The sequence below is a fragment of the Furipterus horrens genome, unplaced genomic scaffold (genome assembly GCF_987537825.1).
Source record: "Furipterus horrens unplaced genomic scaffold, mFurHor1.1.pri manual_scaffold_7, whole genome shotgun sequence".
NCBI classification, from domain to species: domain Eukaryota; kingdom Metazoa; phylum Chordata; class Mammalia; order Chiroptera; family Furipteridae; genus Furipterus; species Furipterus horrens.
The window spans coordinates 137,986,314-138,006,139 of record NW_028327177.1 but is presented as its reverse complement, the minus strand read 5'-3'; the positions used below and the strand labels follow the sequence as shown (position 1 = coordinate 138,006,139).

The 19,826-nt window shown below is 51.2% G+C and overlaps 1 protein-coding gene across 1 annotated transcript in view; it reads right to left on the bottom strand.

The window, feature by feature from the left end:
• Positions 1 to 1,092: 1,092 nt before the first annotated feature.
• LIMD1 (LIM domain containing 1) overlaps positions 1,093 to 19,826 on the bottom strand; it is a 48,437-nt gene continuing 29,703 nt past the window's right edge. Inside the window, exons 3-8 of the mRNA XM_090284627.1 lie at positions 7,692 to 7,759; positions 6,521 to 6,583; positions 3,964 to 4,094; positions 3,419 to 3,470; positions 2,883 to 2,951; positions 1,093 to 1,650 (exon numbers count right to left, since the gene is read on the bottom strand). Coding sequence (XP_090140753.1) covers positions 1,513 to 1,650; positions 2,883 to 2,951; positions 3,419 to 3,470; positions 3,964 to 4,094; positions 6,521 to 6,583; positions 7,692 to 7,759 — 521 coding nt within the window. The 3' untranslated portion in view covers positions 1,093 to 1,512. The remainder of the gene's footprint in view (positions 1,651 to 2,882; positions 2,952 to 3,418; positions 3,471 to 3,963; positions 4,095 to 6,520; positions 6,584 to 7,691; positions 7,760 to 19,826) is intronic.

The following is a 19,826-nucleotide window of genomic DNA, read 5'->3' as shown; positions in this document are numbered from 1 at the left end:
AAAAATATTTATGTATTATCTTTTTCTTATTGAAATACCAAGGGACCCTGACCCCTGTCCAGCCTCGGGACTGTGACATGCAGGACAAACTTTGCCTCTTCAGTGCAGAGGCTGCCTTGAAACCTCGCCGGCGTGTGGCCGGCCCTGAGCCCTGGTCACCTTGGGGAGCCAGCACGAGGAAATGCGTAAGGCTGGGGCCCCCTGATGCCGATCTGCTCCGGCCCCCAGAGGGTTACAGTGCCCTGACGCGCCGCAGCGGGCCGCACGCAGCCGGACCTTCCTGGCACACGGCAGCAGCTAGCTGAGCCCACTGCGGGGGTCCCGACCCTCCTGGACCTGCGCTTTGGTGAAGCTCTTATCTGTGAGGTATTTTCTGTGTGTGGAACACTGACAGTGGAGGGAAACAACTTTTTTAAAAAAGAAAGAACAAACAGACAAAAGCGCTGTACCTTATACTGGTTTCTTCCAATGTAATGCCCAAGCCGAGAACTGGGCAAGAGGGCACTTGTGAAATGAGTGTAATAACTTAGCCTCAGGCACGCCCTCCACGCTGGCTTAGAGGTACCCCCGCTACCCCCCAACGCACACAGCACAAACAACTCGTCTGTGCGGGGCTGGCGGGGCTGGCTCTCAGGACGCCGGCAGGGCTTCCAAAAGCCCCAGGGGATGTCCGCACGTGGGCTCCCGAGACTTGCCTTTGGGAGAGCCACTCCAAAGTCACGGGCTCTAGAGCGCGCCAGAGGGGGTAAGGGCAAGCGGGTGGGCGACAGGCCTGGTGCCCGCACCAAGGTCTTTGTCCTGAAGCACTCTGCTAGAATAGGGCCGCCTCCGGGGGAGGGAAGACTTGCGGGGACCCGCAGGACGCTGTCAGTGTGGGTGCAGGGGACACCCTGTCTCGGCTATTTCAACACTTGGCTCTGTTTACCAAGGAAATTCTTCCTAAGGGACAGAGCGCACGTTAGGGCTTCCCTCTAATTTTAGGACAACTAAAATTTGCTGTCCTCCTATAGAAGAGCTGGAGCTCTGGGGTGGAAGGAACCCTGACATCACGTGTCACCTGTGTGCACCAGGGGCGGTCGGGCGCATGTGTTTCCTTGAAGGGAGGAAAAGGGCCGACTGTGTCCACAGCTGAAATCTGTCTTCCGAGGGTGTTAGGAAATAAATGCAGGCCTTTCCCTCTGGAGTGAACCGTTCCCAGAGGGGTCCGGCGGGTTCATTCAGTTGCACTGCGGTGACCTGTCACATGTCACCGGTTTGCTGGGGCATCTTCCTGAGTAATCGGATGAGCACAGGCCAGCAGAGCAAGGCCCTTGGAAAAGCCACACACCAGGCAGGCAGGGCTGCCCTCGCCGGGGAAAGGAAAGGAGCGCAGGCGTGTGCACAGGCACCCGCCCACCTGCCCTCATGCCCCCGCCCCGACTCCACCCCGGGGGCCGCTGGCATCACCCGGTGGACTGGTCACAGTGCAACCCTGGCCTCCCATCCCGCCCCGAGGTCTGCCCGAGGCTCCGGCTAGAAGTGGGGCTGGTGAAGGGCTGCAGACGCGGGGCCTTTCTCCAGCCTCTTCACGTGGCAGGGCTGGCAGAACAGGCGGCCCTCCAGGGGGTAGCAGCGGCGGCCGTCCTCGTCGTTGAGCTCCAGGCCGCAGTCCTGGGTGAGGCAAACGTGTGGTGGTAGCAAAAAGACTGCAAGACGGACACAGAGGCCACTGTCCCTGGGACCAGCGGCGGGATTCTACGGGGGTGCAGACTGCGGAACCCGGGAAGGTCTGCACTGCACCGTCCCATACGCGGGCCGCCGGCCACGTGTCACTATCGAGCACGTGAAACAGGGCTGGTCAGAAATGGGATGTGACGTCACTGTAGGCACACACCAGGTTTCCAGGACTTGGGGAAAAGAAGGGTATAAAATAGCCCACGAAAATGTTTTATACTGACTATGTGAAATGATAACGTTCTGGGTTGAATAAAATTTTATCACAAAAATTGATCCCACCTGTTTCTTTCACTTTTCTAATGGGGCTACTAGAAAACAGAGTGGCACACAGGACCCGAATCAGTGGCTCTCGAATGTCCACTGGACGGCACTGGTCTGCGATGTGTGGAGGGGACAGTCAAGCAAGTGTCTTCACCTTTTCCCCTGACAATTCCCACCTATTTCTTCAGTGCTGGTGGTGGGATCGAGCTATCTGTCCCCCCTGTACCCCCCTGTTCTCCTGATCCCCCACATCACAAAATAAATCTCATCTCCTTCCACTTAATTCTGGCCGAAAGTCCACGGGCCCTTAGAAGTGTTTGCACCCTTCACAAAGGCTAGTGAGGGGTGACCCCTGGCTGGCCTAACAGTCACGGGCCCCAGTGGCTCCATCAGCCTGGGGATGATACAGTGACTGAGGAGGGGCAGATGGCCCCCACCCACCTTCACAAGGACCAACCACACATCCCTGTTTCCAAGGGCAGGGGTGGGGTGGGGTGAATTTCTTCATGATTTCCAGGGCTCAGCTGAGACAGAGGCCCCTGGCATATAGAACAGCCTACAAGCTGGAGGAGCGGGAGTCTATTCCCCAAATCGCACATCTGCCTGACAATGTGGTCCCCAAACAGGACTGAATCCCACACTCCCCATGCCCCTCCCGCTCCACAGCTTTAGGCAGGGCAGCTGCGGTGGACTCGGGCCTTGGCAGTTACGAATCAGGAGAAAACAGTAAAGACCTTCATGTCCGAAGCGTCCAACCTCCCCTCCCTCTACCCCATTTCCTCCGTCAGCTCGGACAGCTGCCCCTGGCCCGAAACTTGATGACGGTCTCCTGACACAGTCAACTGGGCCGCTTTTCCCTTGGACTGCTGATCGGGGGTTGCGGGCCTGGGCAGGGAGGGGCCTACCTCACAGTGGTAACATTCCACATGGTAGTCTCTGTCCATGGACACGACACGGATGGTCTCATCTGAGCCCTGGACCGAGAAAAAGCAAGACCAAGGAGCCAGTTTGGGAGGGGCACATGCCGAGGGGGTGTGTGTTTTGGGGGGATTCTGAGTAACAAACAGGCAGCCTTAGGAGAAGAGCAGAAATTGGAGAAAGATACTAACACTGGGGAGGGGGGGTAAGAATGCATTTATGTACTTATGGGAAGAAGTGGAGGGGCAGGAGCCCTACCTTCTGGGGGGTCCAAATCACCACTGAAAAAAGCATCTACGTGCCTTAGCCCACCTGCTCATCTTCTCATCTGGGGTTAGCGTTGAGTCAGTTTGTCCTGATTACAGGGACAACCGGGACACAAGGAAGGCACTGGACTGGGCAAGCCAGCTAATGAGAAGGGGCCGTCTGGGTGAGGGCACGAAGGACAGGACACAGATCGTGTAAATGACCCCAGCGAGAAACCCGCGCCGTGGGAGATCCCGGGTCCACAGGAGCGTCTTACCTCAGGCGGAAGGATGGGAAGTCCGCAGGCTGCACACTTAGGGGCCAACACCCTGGGGGGAGACGCAAAGAGGCAATGAGATGCACGCTGTGTTTCTGGGGGGCAAGGCCCAGTGTTCTGGGGAGCCTGGCTCCCTCTCTGGGACTCCTTCAGTAAAGCTTCCGGATCATTCCTCAGTGGTACCAAGCACATCTGGCCCCTCTCACTTGACTCGGGACAGACACTGTCTGCTTACTCCCCTCATGGTGCCCAGCACAGGCCAGGTGCTGTGAGGTGGGTGGAGGTCAGTCACATCCGTGGTTTGTGAAATCAGGCAAAGCGGGAGCCATGAGCCTAGCAGATTTGATCTGTTTTGTTTTGTTTTTTCCCAGGTAAACATGATTCTTTAATCAGCTCCTCTCTGCACAGGGATCCCCTGAGCTTCTGAGGCCCGGGCTACCCCTTGCTGGTCTGGGGGCTTACAGGACCGGCGGCCTGCAGACGCGCCTCAGCAGGTGTCCCTGTCGGCCACTGCTGCGCGTCCACCGGTGCCCGGCCCTCCTTACTTGTGGTAATCGCGGACACAGTAGATCTTGTTCTCCGAGTCCACGGTGAAGGGCACCCCATCCAGGCACTCGTTACAGACGACACAGCGGAAACAGCCGGGGTGGTAGGACTTCCCCAGGGCCTGCAGGATCTGGGGACACAGAGGACAAGGCTGGGCCTCAGTGGGATGGTGGGGAGGAGGGGACGGTGGAAGGGAGAACAGCAGGCGGAGGAAGCACGTGATCACCCCACATGAGGCCCTCGTCCCGGAGTGTCGTTTGGACCAAAGTCAAGGAGGGACCACGCAGGAAAGCTAATCCAGTCACATGGCCAAAGGGGACGAGGCCAAACGGGATCCTTCTCCTGAATTCATAAAAACTCCAGGAGGAAAGTTAAACGCCTCCCTACCGAAAAATGTGCCATTCTCTGCAGGAACCAGTGCACGGCACAGCTGTGGGAGGATCCATCCGGGTTTGGAAGCAGCAAAAACGTGGGAAAGTGAAAGGAAACGCCTCGCGAAAAAGCAGAGCTCGGAGAAAGCCTCTTAACTCTTCCGGGCGGCTCTGCCTCTGCAGCAGGAAAATCCAGAAGCCGCGAGCCAGCCCCTGACGGCCTCACCTCCAAGGGCAAGCAGAGCCTCTTTGTTGTTTATAAACCCAGGGACGAGAAAGCCCCACAAGCCTCCTCTCAGCGTCATCTGATCCTCGGGTGATACCTGGGACCGTCAGAGGCCACCCTGAAACAGGACGGAGCTGAGACACGAGGGAAGGGGAGGGCACATCCCTGGGGACATCAGCGAGGGACCAAATTCACCCACCACGGAAGTGCCCACCTCCAACCTCTTGTGAGGTGCAAGAAAGCAGGTTCCCTACCAAGTCAGGGCTTCTCAAAGCACGACGCCTGGCCTGCAGCATCAGCACCGCCTGGAAACTGGTTCACAACACACCGTCTCGGGCCTCAGCCCAGATCTCCTGAATCACCCACTCTGGGGCAGAGCTCCGCAGTGGGTGTCTTCACGAAGTGCGTCTGCCCACGTAAACGTTTGAGCCGCACAGGCCTGAGTTAACGTGAGTCTGGGTTGTTCTATAACGTGGACCTGAAAGCATCTCTCCTGCCTCAATAGGAGGTTCATTTCTGCAAATACCCGGGCTGTGAAGCCCAGCACACAGTGGAGCTGTGGAATCGATACCTGCTAGGAGGCACCAAAGCACCCATCTACAGGCGACGCACAGAACGGTCATCAGTATTCGGGAGTGGGGGCCACCCAGGGTCCTTCAGAAGGGAATTGCAACTGAGGGGAGCTTGTCAGCGCGTTGTGAGACCCGTGGGAGCGATGGGCTGTGTCCTGGCACCTTCCAGAGCCCTGACGCTGCCTCCAGAGGCCTCCCCACCCCCCTGCACACCGTGGCCGCTGGCAAGCGGGTAGGACCTCCTGCTTTTCCGGTTTTCCAGCTTCCTCACCCCCTCTGAGGTCTCACAAGCCTTAGAGGCCTCTCTCAAGCTACGAAAATAAAAAGAAACACTGGCTGGGCTTCCACTTTGCAATTCAGACCCTGTCTTGGCAGAAAGAGACCCTTGAAGAGACCCAGAAAGAGACGCACAGTGGGATCAAGGTGCCATTCTGCTGCCCTCTGAGTAGCTGTTTCTTTTCACGTCAGATCTTTTTATGTAGTTTTCTTTTAACATGGGAAAATGCCCAGGTCCAAGCTGCAAGCCCGGAGCGTGCAATCCGTCTGTGAACAAAGGGGGCGCAGACCCACAATTCACACAGTTGGGAAGTTGGGGTTCTGTTGGAGAACCAAGAATGGCATCCGAAGGAATCTTTCTCTGCATCGTTATCATTTTGGGTGGCAGGTAAGGTTTCTATTTTTATTTTAAAACCAGGCATCACTCCCAGACAGACATTCACTACAAGCTGTCCAGTCCTAGAGAAGGCCCCCAGGAATCCAGGTTTAAGTTCGCCTTCTCCGGGGCGCTAAGAGATTGTCGCCCAAACTCAATTCCTTCCCTTCCCATATGCACAGGCTGATTCGCGCTTCAAAAAGAGAAGGATATTTGCCTTCCCCCTTGAGTCGAGACTGGTCTTGCGACATTCTCTGATCAATGGAATGAGGAAGAAATGATGTTCTGAAATGTCTCAGTCAGGAGGTAAGAAGACTGGCAGCTTCTGCTTCCTCTCTTCTGCTTATCTGAGTTCCTGTGCCCGACTCCGGGGTAGCTGAGAATTCTCTAGTAAAACCAGGCTCCACCCGACAGTTCACGTGGGATGCCGTGGGGATCACAGAAAATCAGAAGGAGCCCAGTGTGATCTGAACAGCCCAGAGCAGAGAGGATCGTCAGAAACACAACGCTGTGTGGACTGGATGGCGGAGGGAGCGAACAGCCGCCCAGGCCAGCGGTGTGGGCTCTTAACTACAGCAGGCGAGGTGTGTGTACTGCGTAGCACCTGCTTTTAACGGAGCCGGACGCACCCACCAGTCAAGCTGGGAGACCACTGTCCTCCGTGGTTGCTTTCTCATTTCTCTGGATGCCGCCCCCCACCCCCCACCCATGCCTTGCTCGGCTGACCCTACTCACCATGTCCATGATCAGATGGCCACAGAGAAAACACCTGTCAGCAGACTGCTGGAAACCAGAGTACTGCAGAGGAAAGAGAAAAAACAGTCACGCGCAGGCAGGGCAGATGGGTCCGGCCACTTGCCTGCCAGTCACGAGCATAACGTGGACGTTCTCAGAGGCGTCACTCCGTTCGGGAGTTTGTCATTTCACGGAGGACAACACAGCTGTGTGATGAATCGCGGAATATTCTCTGCCGCAAAAGCCATGACAAATACTACCACCACCTGCCCTAACAATAAGTACGTGACGTGCCAGGGAGCCCTTAGTCTAGGCAGGTCGTTCTAAAAGAGGGGCTCCCTGGCATCACCTGGGAGCTTTAAGAAGGGCACATCTGTACAATCCAGCCCAGACCTCCTGAGGCGGAAACTCGGGGCGAGGCCCTTGAATCTGTTTTCACGGGCCCTTCAGAGAGCTTATCATCACGTGCTTTGAGCCCTGGGGACGCAGGGCCCGGCAGGCCCGGCGGACGGGCCGAGTGTGGAGGAGGTCACCGGGCCAGCTGACACTGAGAGCCGTGCAGACCTGGAGGACGCAGCGGCACAAGGCTCAGCGCTTGGCTGCGTTCTGGGGGGGATGGGGAGGGGCAGGGGCAAAGAGGAGCCTAGGACACAGTCCTCAGAGACGAGGGTCCCAGGCACGGAGATGTTTCTGCTTCAGGCAGGTGGAGGAGGAGGAGCTGGGGACAGCCCAGGAACTGTCGCGTGGGGACTGAGAGGTCAGCAGCTGGCCTCAGAGGTGCGGACAGGGCTGGGGCTCAGAGCTGGAGGTCACTGGCATGTGGGGGGGCTGTCCATGCTTGGGAGAGGCTGGATTCCAGTGAGGAGGCTGGTATCCCAGTCTGAAGGAGTTTTTGGGTGTGGTGTGGGGGTGGGGTAGGCAGAAATGGGTGAAGCAACAAGAGGACAGTCCGAGTGGCCCTCAAGTCCCTTCAAAGCACAAAGCCCTGTGGTTTGCCACCCTGTGCATCTACAGAAAGAAAGCGAGAACCCCCTTTCTTGAGCAGTGCAGCTTCCCACCGACGCTGGGGACCACGGAGAGAAACCGCCCTCCTCTCCCAGCCAGGCCTCTCTGCGTGCTCCCTGACTCTGCTCAGGACTGCAGGGAGGGCAGCCCCGGGGGACACACTCACCAGGAAGTCTTCCTCACAAAACACTTTGCCGTTGACGAAATAAAAGGCTTTTCCTCTCAGCTTCCGGCCTAAGGAAAAAATACAAAGGCAACGTAAAAAGAAAGTGTTACTATGCGATGAACAAAGACACAAGGAAGGCCCAGGCTCTGTGAACAGAAATACACACGCAGACTATGCCAACTGTGGATACGTTTCTGGTTCACGGAAAGCTGCCGGCAGCCCCTGGCCCTGGGCAGGCGGAGGCCAGAGGACGGCCCCCTGGGGCTGCTGCCTGGTGGGTCAGCCGAGGGCTGACTTGGGGAATCGTCCTGCTGAGAAGCCAGCAAGACATTTGGTGGCAGGATGGCCCAGGCACAGACAAGAGGGGCTGCCGGGGAGCAGCCTCTTGTGAAGCTGCTGTTCCCCACAGGTGTGTGGGACCGTCACCTGACGTGTTCTACAGGGGATGCTGGTGACGACCTCTCAGGAAAGTCCTATACCTTGGTCAAGTCTTATTTTCAGATCATTTTTTCATGTGAACATAGAAAAGACACACTGTTGGAAAGATAATGGTTTTCCTTGTTTTCTTGTGATCTACGTGGGGTGAGCGGGGCGTGGGGAAAATTCAAAGTGCCCTGACACTTCAGTCACCGTAAAGCTACGTTCCTTGAGGATCTAACAATTTCAACTCAGCTACGTACTAGTGGGGCTTGGCCATGGTCTGACCGAGGGCAGTACGTGCTGAGCTGAGCTGAAGAAGTAAAAGGCAAGCCAGGGACCAGAAGGTGGCTGCAACCCACGTAACAAGGCACTACACCTAAAACAGAAAGAACACCAGTAATCGATAAGACAAAGACAAGTAACTCAATGGAAAAACGGGCGAAGAGCAGGAAGGGAAGCGGCAAAGGAGAAAAAAACCTGTTCAGTTCTAGGCAATGACCACTGTAAAAGATGTTCGATTCCACCAGCCATCAGAAAGTGCAAATTAAAACACAATGAGACACTCCCACTCCCTGGTGGGCAAAGCCCCCAAGCCTGACAATTCCATGTCCCGGTGAAGCTGTGGGACAAGAGGAGGCCTTTCGCACTGCTGCCGGGGTGGGGGGCGCCGAGCCGCATGACCACTTCAGGAAGAACTTGGCAAGGGCCCGTGATCCTGAAACTCCACGTTACCCGCCACACAGGCCTAGGCTGCCTCTTGAGATCTCCTAACGTGCTCGGACAGACGCTCACTGTAGCACTGAAATGAAAACCTGGGAGCCCCGAAGCATCTTCGGTGTCACCGGTACAGAAAACTTGATCAATACACAGAGGAAGAATCTCGAGTTCTAGTCACAGGGTGAGACTGTGCAGCTGTCAAAGCGAATGAACTGGGTTTGCACCCGGCATTCTGAACTAAACACACTGACGCGCAGATAACAAACACTGCCCAGTGATGCGTTATAGGATAGATGCTATTTTTATGTAAGTTAAGGCACGCACACCAAATACTGCTGTATGTTGTTTGTTAATACTTGTGCGTGTGGTAACAGTAGAAACACTGGGACTGAAGGATCCAGGCACTCAGGTCATGATTGCAGCTGCCCTGGGGAAGGGGAAATAAAATGGGAAGCCAGATGACTCCAATTTATCTGTAACATTCTACTTCCTTTATGGAAAAAAAAAAAAAGAGCTAAACGACAACATATAAATGTTTGTGCATGGTGGGTGGTAGGTAAATCAAGTTATTTCCTATAGCACTGTCCTGTGTTTTTTTAACTGTACACACACACACACACAAACTTCTTGAGATGAAATTATATAAATCAAAAGGCAAATGACAAACTAGAGAAAACATCTGCACTATATGACAAAAAAGAACTTAATCCTAATATGCAAATAGCTCAATTAACAGTCCAATATTAAAAAAAAAAAAAGTCAAAGAGAGGTGACAAAAGAAGATTGGATGGCCAAAAAATATTTTTAAAATCTTTAACTTTTCTCATGATTTAAAAAAATTGCAAATTAAAATAACACTCCATGTTTTATCACACTGGCAGAGGTTAAAAGGAGCGATGCTCAGAGTTGACAATGACATTGACAGACATTCTCCACCCTGAGAGGGACAGTGGAAACTGGAACAAGGGTTTAAGAGAAAATTTGGTATTAAGTATTCACAGAATTCAGAAAGTTCAGATTATTTTGACCTAAGAACTCTTCTGCAAGAATTTATCCTGAGGAAATAATCAGACGTCAATTGTTTCAAGGATCTTCATCTCAGCATCACTTATAATAGCATAAAAAAAATGACACCAACCAGCCCTGGCTGGTGCGGCTCAGTGGATTGAGCACTGGCCTGTGAACTGAAGGGTCTCTGGTTCGATTCCTGGTCAGGGCACATGCCTGGGTTGCAGGCCAGGTACCCAATGGGTGTATCTCTTACAGATCAATGTTTCTCTTCCTTTCTTTCTCCTTCCCTTCCCCACTCTCTAAAAATAAATTCATAAAGTCTTTAAAAAAAGACGACAGCAACTAAATGTCTAATTCCTGTAAAACAAATGACGGTATTTTTACTTTTATGTGACCATAAAAAAGACTGTTTTCAAAAAGAGATTTAATGACACAGAGATGCAATTAAAATACTTTAAAGGGAGGTATAAAAGGGTGTGTGAGTGTACAGATACAGATATACATATTCATACACCTATGTGACTGCAAAATTATATGTATGCTCACACACATCAAATATACACTCACTGTCACCAGTCATTATCACTGAGCATGGAAATGGGGGATTTTTAATTAGTTCTTTCTCTGAAGTGAATCTTAGCCATAGCCTGAAACAAATTGTAATGGAGGAGTGTGAAAACGGCCGTGGGGCATGTCAGAAGGCTACAAACCTTTCCTGTCCTTCCTTCAAAGTTAGTCACCCTCACTTCTAGAAGGTTCTAGACCTTCAGAAGTATTTCCTGACTCTGCTAACCTAAGGTAACAAGATGACTGCTTACAACTAAGTGAGTTCAGGGATCACTAACAGAACCCCCTGACAGCCCTGCAAGTTAATTTTAATTACTCACTCCATCCTGGGGTTTCCTACCGGGATGATGGGACAGGGGGTGAGGCTGCAGCTGCCGGGGAGGCCATGAGAGGAAGCCAGCGGGCCACCCCTACAAGCGGCACAAGACTTCCTAGAGAGAGGTGAGGCTGCCGACCCTGTGAGGTGGCACCCCAGCTCTGGGCCCAAGAACAGGTGCCGGAAGTTCTAAGGAATCTGAGCTGGGAATTAATGCTTTGTTTTAATAGAGGGCAGAGAACCTCTGTTCCAAACATCATCGAGGAAGATCATTAAACATGCCAGGGCACTGAACCCTCTCGTATTCTAAGAAACACAAATTAAACAAGAGCTTTTACACTCATATCAACAAAGCTTTTTTCAAGCGATGACAGTCGTTTGTGATTGTATCACTGCATATTTCTGTAAACTACCGATGAGAGTGTAAAACCATAAACTCTCTTTGGAAAGGAAACTTCAAAATGTTTATCTCTGACTCCGCAGGGCGGTCTGGGACTGAGCTGAGGGAAAGAATCTGAACTGTGAATAAATATTTACTTAGATCTAAATTGGCAGCCTTAGAGAGTGACTACATAAAACAGAGTACATCTGAATGTTAAAATATTATGTAGCCATTGAAATACCATTCAAATAAGTGTTTTAGTGATACTGGAAAATGCTTATATTATAGAAACATAATCAAAATACATTAGTAAGTAAAAAAAGAAAGCTGGACAACTGTATTTATAGTACAATTCCATTTCAGTAACATATACACAGACTACTAATATGCAAAAGAAAAAAACCCTGGAAGACTGCAAAATAAAACTATGGTAATAGTGGTTACAATACTGGGAGCTAGCATTACAGAAAAATTTTACTTTCAATTTTATAAAATTAAAAAAAACTTATCTAGTATTATGTATCACTGGTAGGTTGCCTGAAATGGAAGTTTTACTTACAACTTTATACATTTCAGTATTTAAAATTTTTTGAAGTATTAGGTACACTGGTAGATAACATGAGAGAGAAATTTCACTTTTTGCTTCATATACGTCTGTATTAAATTTTTTTAGAATTATGTATTTATAATCCAAAAAGTATTTTTTAAATTTTTAAAGGAAATCCCATATGTAATACTATGAAAGGTAAAAATAATCTAAAAATTATGTATTTCAACTATGTAAAGAAGAAATTCAAAGAAAAAAACACCGAAAAAGAAATCTGCCTAAGAGTGGCAATGCCTCTGAGTAGACCTATATGGTCTACTCAGGGGGCCGTGTCAGCGGCTGGGGGGTGTTTGCTATTTATACTCTCCTACACCTCCCCAAACCTTTAATAACAAGCAGGTATTACTTCGGTCATCATTCTGAAAAGTGCCCAGCTGGCTTGACAAACCTCTTGCTGTTAGTCCCCAGAGATGACAAGCCCCATGTCCAGAGGCCAGGGAAGGGGCTTAGGGGCTGCACCTGCTTTTGCTTTAAAAAAAGTAAAATAAAATTAAAAAAGCCCTGGCTGGTGTGGCTCAGTGCTTTGAGCACCGGCCTGCGAACCAAAGGGTAACCGGTTCGATTCCCACTCAGAGCACAGGCCTGGGTTGTGGACCGGGTCCCCAGTTGGGGGTGTGCAAGAGGCAACCACACATTGATGCCTCTCTCCCTCTTTCTCCCTCCCTTCCCCTCTCTAAAAAAGTAAATAAATAAAATCTTTAAAGTAATAATAATAAATTGAGGACTCCCCCACAGACCTGAGAGAGTGGGGCCTTAGTCTTCTCCCCTGGAGGACTCAAAGTCCAGTTTTTACTTCAGTCTTAAAACACCATCTAAGTTTAGATACTGAATTCCACATCCACATGTTTCAGTTTGTATTTTGTCAGTGGGACAAAAAGGCTAACATCTGTTGACTGCCTTCTATGTTTCAAGTACTATATTTAGAACTTTCATATTTAAAAAAAATTTTTTAAATGACCAAAAACAGTGTTCCATGTGACTGTATCATTAGTGCCCCTTTCTGACCCTGTCCCATCACATGCCTCTTACAGAGAAGTCCACGCGTCACTCCATGTCACTGCCTCTGGGTTCCAGCGAGTGTGGAAAGGTCCCACAGAGAATGAGGCAGAAACAAAATCCATCCCATGTCAACATCACGGAGCAGCACAAGGTGGCGGGTACTGACTGTTCTTGGGAATCCCTGGAAATGACACCCCAGGATGGTTCCCAAGTCTCCAGGTTTCCTTTTCTCTTCATAAAAACGCAGTACTCATCCGTGACACGTTATCATCTGCATTTGGTAAATTCTGAGGCTCAGGGAGGCTTGCCCAGGTGGTGAGAGGGCAGGACGGGAGCCCAGGTTGGTGTGGTTCTCTGTGCATGCCTGTCCCACGGTCCCACGGGCACCCCCTTATGGGGTGCACTCTGGTACATGGAATCCAGTTTCTCTCCTCCCACCAGGGAACGGCAAGGGAATCATCATCTTTGAAGCCCTTTCTGTTTATCGGGCACTTTACCTACATTGCATCTCGCTTAATTATCCTGACAATTCCGAACCGATCTCTCTCGATGGCACCCGTGTGCTGCAGCCTCACTGGGGACTGACTCCCATTGGCTCGTGGAGGGGAAGGGACGGTCAGGCTGAAAACAGCAAACGACTTTGAGAAGCAGGAAGGCAGAGGGAAAGCCACCACTCCAGATCTGGCCGGTGAAACAGACACCGACCAACCTGGGAATCCCTGGAGCAAGGGACCCTCTCCTGAGAGTTCCATTCCCCTGCGGACCCAGAACCTCCTCACTGGCACAGAAGCTAGAGCGGCCGACCACCACTAGGTGGCCCCAAAGCACAGCCAGGACCAGGACAGGTTGCCCAGCGGGTGGAGGCGGCTGGCCGCGGTCATTTCATAAATTCCACAATAATGTGACCCGCACGTCAGGCAGTTCAGCTCCACGTATCACACTATGTGACGGCTACAGCAGCCAGGCCAACTTGCCTATGTGGCGAAAAGTAAGTAGAAGAGCTGGGATTGGAACCCAGGTCTCTCGGGTGCGAAGTCTCCATTTCCCACCACACGATACTATATCCTTGTCCCAGGAGGAATCTCTCTCGCAGGCCAGGCGGCCTTCCCGATCAAACCGCGTGGAAGTAGAGCGGAATCAAGTCTCGCTGTCCTCACTCCCACGGCAGCACGTACGTGGGCAGAAGTGACACCAACTGGGCTCCTACAGACCAAGGACAAAATGGAATGGTGGAGGGGTGAGCACCACGCTACGCAGCCAGGGGCTCTCAAACTTCAGTATGCTTCAGACCAGCTGGCGGGTTTGCTAAAAGCACAGATTTCTGGGCTCCAGGCCCAAGATTCTGACTAAGTGGGTCTGCGAGGCTCCGAGAACCTGCCTTTCCCCAGGCGATGCTGCCACCGCTGGGGCAGGATGAGAACCACTGGGGCCGGTCTCCGAACCAGCGCTTCCACTGGCTGGGAGTCATCTTGGTCAAACAGGAGTGCTAAGACCTAGCCCGCCCCCACGAACAATCAGAATCAAACACAAAGCCACAGAAGGAGAACGAATGTCATCAGGCAGACATCTTTATAATTCTAGTTTCAGAATCATCCCGCAGCTAGTGATACGCACACCTGAAATACATCAGTTTTCCCAGGGCTTTAGAAGACAGGAGCTAAAGTTGCTCTTTATTTAATAGTTTATAAAATATTGATGAACAAATATACAGACGCAGCAGGAATCCCCTATAAAAGCCACGTCCCATAGATGCAGTGAATGAATATTTTATATTTGCCTTTGGGGCGCCTCCAGTTGTAACGAGAAAAGTGGGGGCAAAGCCAACGTGGCTGATGAAGGCAAGAGCGGTGGAGGGTGTCCCAGGGAGGTCACGGACGGTCAGCATTGAATTGGACAATAAAACGAATCGGCCACACTGCCCGTTTTCCCTATTTCGCTCTAGAAATAGATGCGATGCGTCTAGTCTGGAAAAGTAATTGGCCCTTAGCTATAAGCCCTCACCACAAATTTCAGTTTCCAAAATACCTCCCTGAAAAGTAAAAATGCGAGGTTTTCCTGACGATGAGACAAGTTCCAAGGTAAAAACTAGCAATTGTTTAGACCAGTGATTTTCAACCTTTCTGACTGCATGGCCCACACAAACCAAGTACTAAAATTCTGGGGCACACCAAAAAATATATTTGTTGCCCATCTGAGAAAATAAATAGGTATACTTTTGATTCGTTCACAGCTGTGGTCATTTGTTTATTGGACAATCGCAGGGAAAAGAGGTCAGTGCTCCTGCTGGACGCTTGCGACTGGGCAGCTTTAGCGCTGCTGCCCCGTTTCAGCAAGTTCTACCCAATCTGCTCCTTCAAACAGCTGTACCCAAAATAGGGCAACGCTTCAATGTATCGCTAATAAAGCAACAGGAAGAAACCAGCCACATTGGTTTGGTTCCGATGAAACGGATCAGCCGGGATTGCACAGCTCACGCAGCCTTGACGGCCAAAGGACAAGGCTGGGGGCGGGGGGCGGGGTGGAAAAGCGCTTGGGATGGCGTCCTTGGCTTTGCCACTGCCCAGAAGCGAGAGGCTGGCCGGTCACTAACTCCCTGGGTCCTTGGTAGAGGGTGCTGGAGAGGACGAAACTGGGGACCAGAGTGGGGAACCCAGCACACACAGTGCTGGCCCATACGAAGCATTCGGCATAATGACCATTGTCAGGGTCTCTGCAGGGACCTTCAGTGTCCTCAGCTGAACCCCCCCGAGCTAACAATCACCTCCGCCACCGTCCCCCTCTTGTCCAACGCCTCCAGGTCACTCCATCCTTCTCTGCTGACCGGTGGTAAAGGGCAGGGTTTCTGTTTTGTTTTGAATTTCCACCTGTCAGTTTTATTTTCATAATAATGGGGGGAAAATGAAACATAAAACCCAAGCCCTGATTTACTCTGTCAAATTGTTATGAAAGTTTCTAAACAGCCTCCATTTCTGTGCTTCCCCTCCTTCCGGCCAGCGCTGGCCGAGGTCCACGCGCCAACTCTCTTCTCACCGCCACCACGCGTTCTCTGTTCTCTCCCAGTTTCCCATTCCCACTATTCCAGGCCGCCGTCATCCGGATCAGAGAGGACCCCTGCACAGAGAGAAGACCCTGGAGACTTCTCGGCAGAGCAGAGAACTGTGTGGAGGAACTGGCACGGCCGGGGGAGAAGACATCCAAAAGGATGAGGGAGAACAGAGCCTGCTGCCCACGAGGGCCGGAAACAGCACCTACGCCCACCAGCCAGACTGGGAAAACTCATTATAATCCACGGGATATTAAGTGAAACACTCAGGGAGGTTTTGCCCTGGGAGTGGGTAATAATCAGACTGAGTCCTGCTCTGAACTCACTTAACAAATCTTAAGAGCCGCACTGGGAAGGAGCATTGTTTCCACATCACTTATTTGCAGACTGAAGAGAGCTCCAGCAGATTCAAAGGAATTCAAAGATATCCAGGACTCAACAAGGCACAACGCACAATGTCTGGCATCCGATCAAAGATTACCAGACACGCAAAGAGGCCGGAAAACACGACCCGTGATGAAGAGACCAATCAATCTCTGGAAATCAACCCAGAGCTGACAGACATTAGAACTCACAGAGAAGAACATTACAAATTGTTACTGTATCCCATAGAGCCAAAAAGTTAAGTAGTGACACAGAAGAGGGTCGTTTATTTTTTAATGTTATTTATTTATTTTAGAAAGAGGGCAAGGGAGGGAGAGAAGGAGAAAAGCCTCAATGTGAGAGAGAACCATCAATTGGGTTAATTGGCTGCCACTCGTTTGTGCCCCGAATGGAAACCGAACCCACAACGTAGGCACGTGCCCTGACTGGGAATTGAACTGGCGACCTTTTGCTCTGTGGGATGATGCCCAACCCACTAAGCCACACCAGTCAGGGTGAAGAATTTTCTTTTTTTAAAGGCCCAACTTTAGCTGCTAAAGATGAAAACTAAAATCTGAGATGGAAAGAATACTGGATGGGTCAAAGGGCAGATTACACATTGTGGGAGAAAAGGGTAGTGAATGTAAATGCATAACCATAGACACCGTCCAACCGGACACAGGGGAAAACCTTAAAAACTGAAAACGGCATGAGTGTGAGGCCGCAAAAATAAAGATGACATTGAGTTTCTGTCTGAAAACAATAGAAGCAAGGAAACAATGGAACAACGCCTTTTAAAAATTAAAAGAGAAAACTATCAACCTAGAATTCTATAACCCAGCAAAAAATCTCTTTTAAAACCGAAGGAGAAATAAAGATGAATGCATTCAAAATCGGAAAGAATTTATCACCAGCAGATCTGCACTACCCCAAAAAGTTGTTAAGACAGTCCTTTGTTCTGATATGGGGTCATGGGTGATTTTCTTCTCCTATATATACATATATTTGTAATCTGATCATATTGCCTTTGTGATAAATAAAATACTAAAAATAATACACTTCACTGATTATTTCCTATGAATAAGTGAACTCTGGTTTAGGAACAGAGACTATATTGGCACTGTTCAAAATGGTAGCCACTAGCTACGTGTGGTTATTTACATTTAAACTTTTACTGAAGTGAGATAAAATTAAAACATCAACTTTTCAGTCTCAGTAGCCACATTTCAAGGGCTCCGCAGTCTCGTGTGTGACCATTGGCTGCCACATGGGGTGATGTGAGTCTAGAGGTCAGGAAAGCAGCCGGAGACCTGGAGGCCAAATGAGAGTGAAGAGGGGTGGGAGGAGAGGCAGCTGCGGGGCCACAGACAAGTCCGGTCCCTGGGACGCTCGCCATGATGCACGTGCCTGGGCTCTGCTCTCTGGATTCCAGGGATCAAGACCTTGCAGGTGGAGCCAGGTGTCTGCATCACGACAGGCTCCTCGTGACGGTGTCTGATGCAGGAAACGGTGAGGACCACGGACGCAGTGGCAAGCACATACCCCGCACGGCCACCTAGAACTGAGTTGGGACCCCGGTCCCCCTGCACCAGCTGTGCGACCGCCCTGAGACTCCGCTTCCCCTTATGTACACGAGCGTGGCTGGGAGGCACGTGAGGGGCCACGAGGAGGCGGGCGAGAACGTCACAAACGCAGGTTCACGTCACAGCCAGCGACAGAGGCACAGAAGTGCGGTGGAAACCGGAGGGTGCGGAAGACGTTGTTGGTGAGGGAACGTGGGAGAGAGGAAGTGAGGAGGGAAGGGCAAGTAAAGGAGAAGGAAGAAGAAAAGGCCTGTAATAGTCAGGGTTCCCCAGAGGAACAGAACCATGTGTGTGTGTGTGTGTGTGTGTGTGTGTGTGTGTGTAGGTAGATTTATTACAAAAGGAATTGGCTCACGCAATTATAGAGGCTGACAGGTCCCAAGCTGGAGACCCAGGAGAGCTGAGGGTATAGTTCTAGTATAAAGGCAGGAAAAAATGATGCCCTAGCTCCAACTTCCTCCCTTGAAGGAGGGTCAGCCATTTTGTGGCATTCAGACCATCAACCGATTGGGCGAGGACCACCCGTTTGGAAGGGCAATCTGCTTTACTCAGATTACCACCTGTTCATCTCATGCAGAAACACTCTCACAGACAGACACACCTGCAATAATGTTTGATCAAGCATCTGTGCACCCCATGGCCGTTGAGCTGAAACACAAAATGAACCATCACAGGGCCAGAGTTGCGACAGTAATCTTAAGAGAAGATTTTAGAAACAGGACGTTCAAGAGAGAAAAGAAGAGATGCTCTTAGCAAAATGAGAGAGCCAAGGAGACCCAGGTCGTGTCTATGATGCCAGAGTCAAGTTCAGACCTCCAGAAAAGACCTTCCTCCCTAAATCCAGGGTTCTGGCTCTGACATGTGGCATCCAATGCAATCTCTTCACGCTACTCGGGTGCAGTGTCCCCTGGCACAGCGGCACACTCTCCATTCTCCTCTGAGAGCTGGGGAGACAGGTGACACGTTCCGGGGACACGCGGGGCACAGCCAGGTCTCACCCGTGCTCTGGGATTACTGAAGGAAAGGAAAGCAGACTTCCACCCAAAACCACGCGTGCGCTTGGAATGTAGGTGTGGCCATTAATGACACCAGTTACACTGGAGTTACCCGGACAGTATAGTTCAAAAACCCCAACTCGATTAATGTGTCACCACCACGAAGAAGCAGACGTTCTTCTAGGCCAGGGACTTTGTGCCTCTGGTTGAATCAACGAAGCCTGACCTAAGAAAGCAAGTCTGGTCCCAATTCCAGTGCACCCAGCAGAACTGGCTTTGCTTGAGATGGACGCAAGAGAGCCTTTGACCCGCCAAGTAAAAGAGGCCCCTCTGCTCTCTCCCGACCCGCATGGCCCTGGGCCCAGCTGTCTATTCCGGTTGTTTGCCGATTTCTCCCTCGCCCACTGATTTCCTTTGGGACCTGCCCACTCTTCCTTTCTCAGTTTCTTGATCTTCAGCTTCTTCCTTAGGTCCAGCTGACTCATTCGGCTCCGGCATAAATTCTGAATCCAATGAGAAATACTGGGATGACTCAAGGGCTCAGAAATTCAGGGAGCAAAGGCCTTAAGAAGGAAGAAACCGCGGATTAAAGCCCTTAATCCGTTTCCCTGCTATGGGTGCAGCCTGCTCTTGAGTCCTGTCTCCCCTCTTCCAGGTCCCAGGCAGCTAGCTCTTCTGCATTCCCAAGCCCAGAGCATTCGAACACCGGGCCTTTATTGTCACACGACCCCGAGGCGACAGCTGGATCTGAAAAGTCACAGCCAGACCCCATGTCCAGAGCCCGCCCCTTGCTTCGGCGCACGTTCTCAGCAAAAGTAACAGTAGAGTGTCTGAGAGCAAGGGCTTGTGGGTCCACACGGTCCTGCACTCAAGGGCCGACCACCGCACTCAACCGCCATGGAGCCAAGCGCAAGCCAACGCAATTCTCCCGGCCACTGTCTGGTCGTCTGTAAAAGGAGGGTGATGATAATGCTGGACTCACTGGATTGTTTTTGTTACAGGACTTGGTGAGCTCCGGTGGGGGGGGGGGGGGTCAGGCTGACAGGGAGCTAGAAAGCTCACCTATGAACTACACTAGGTCCTCCAATATCACCGTTGCATTGTCACGCTGATGATGAGGAAGATGCCTTAG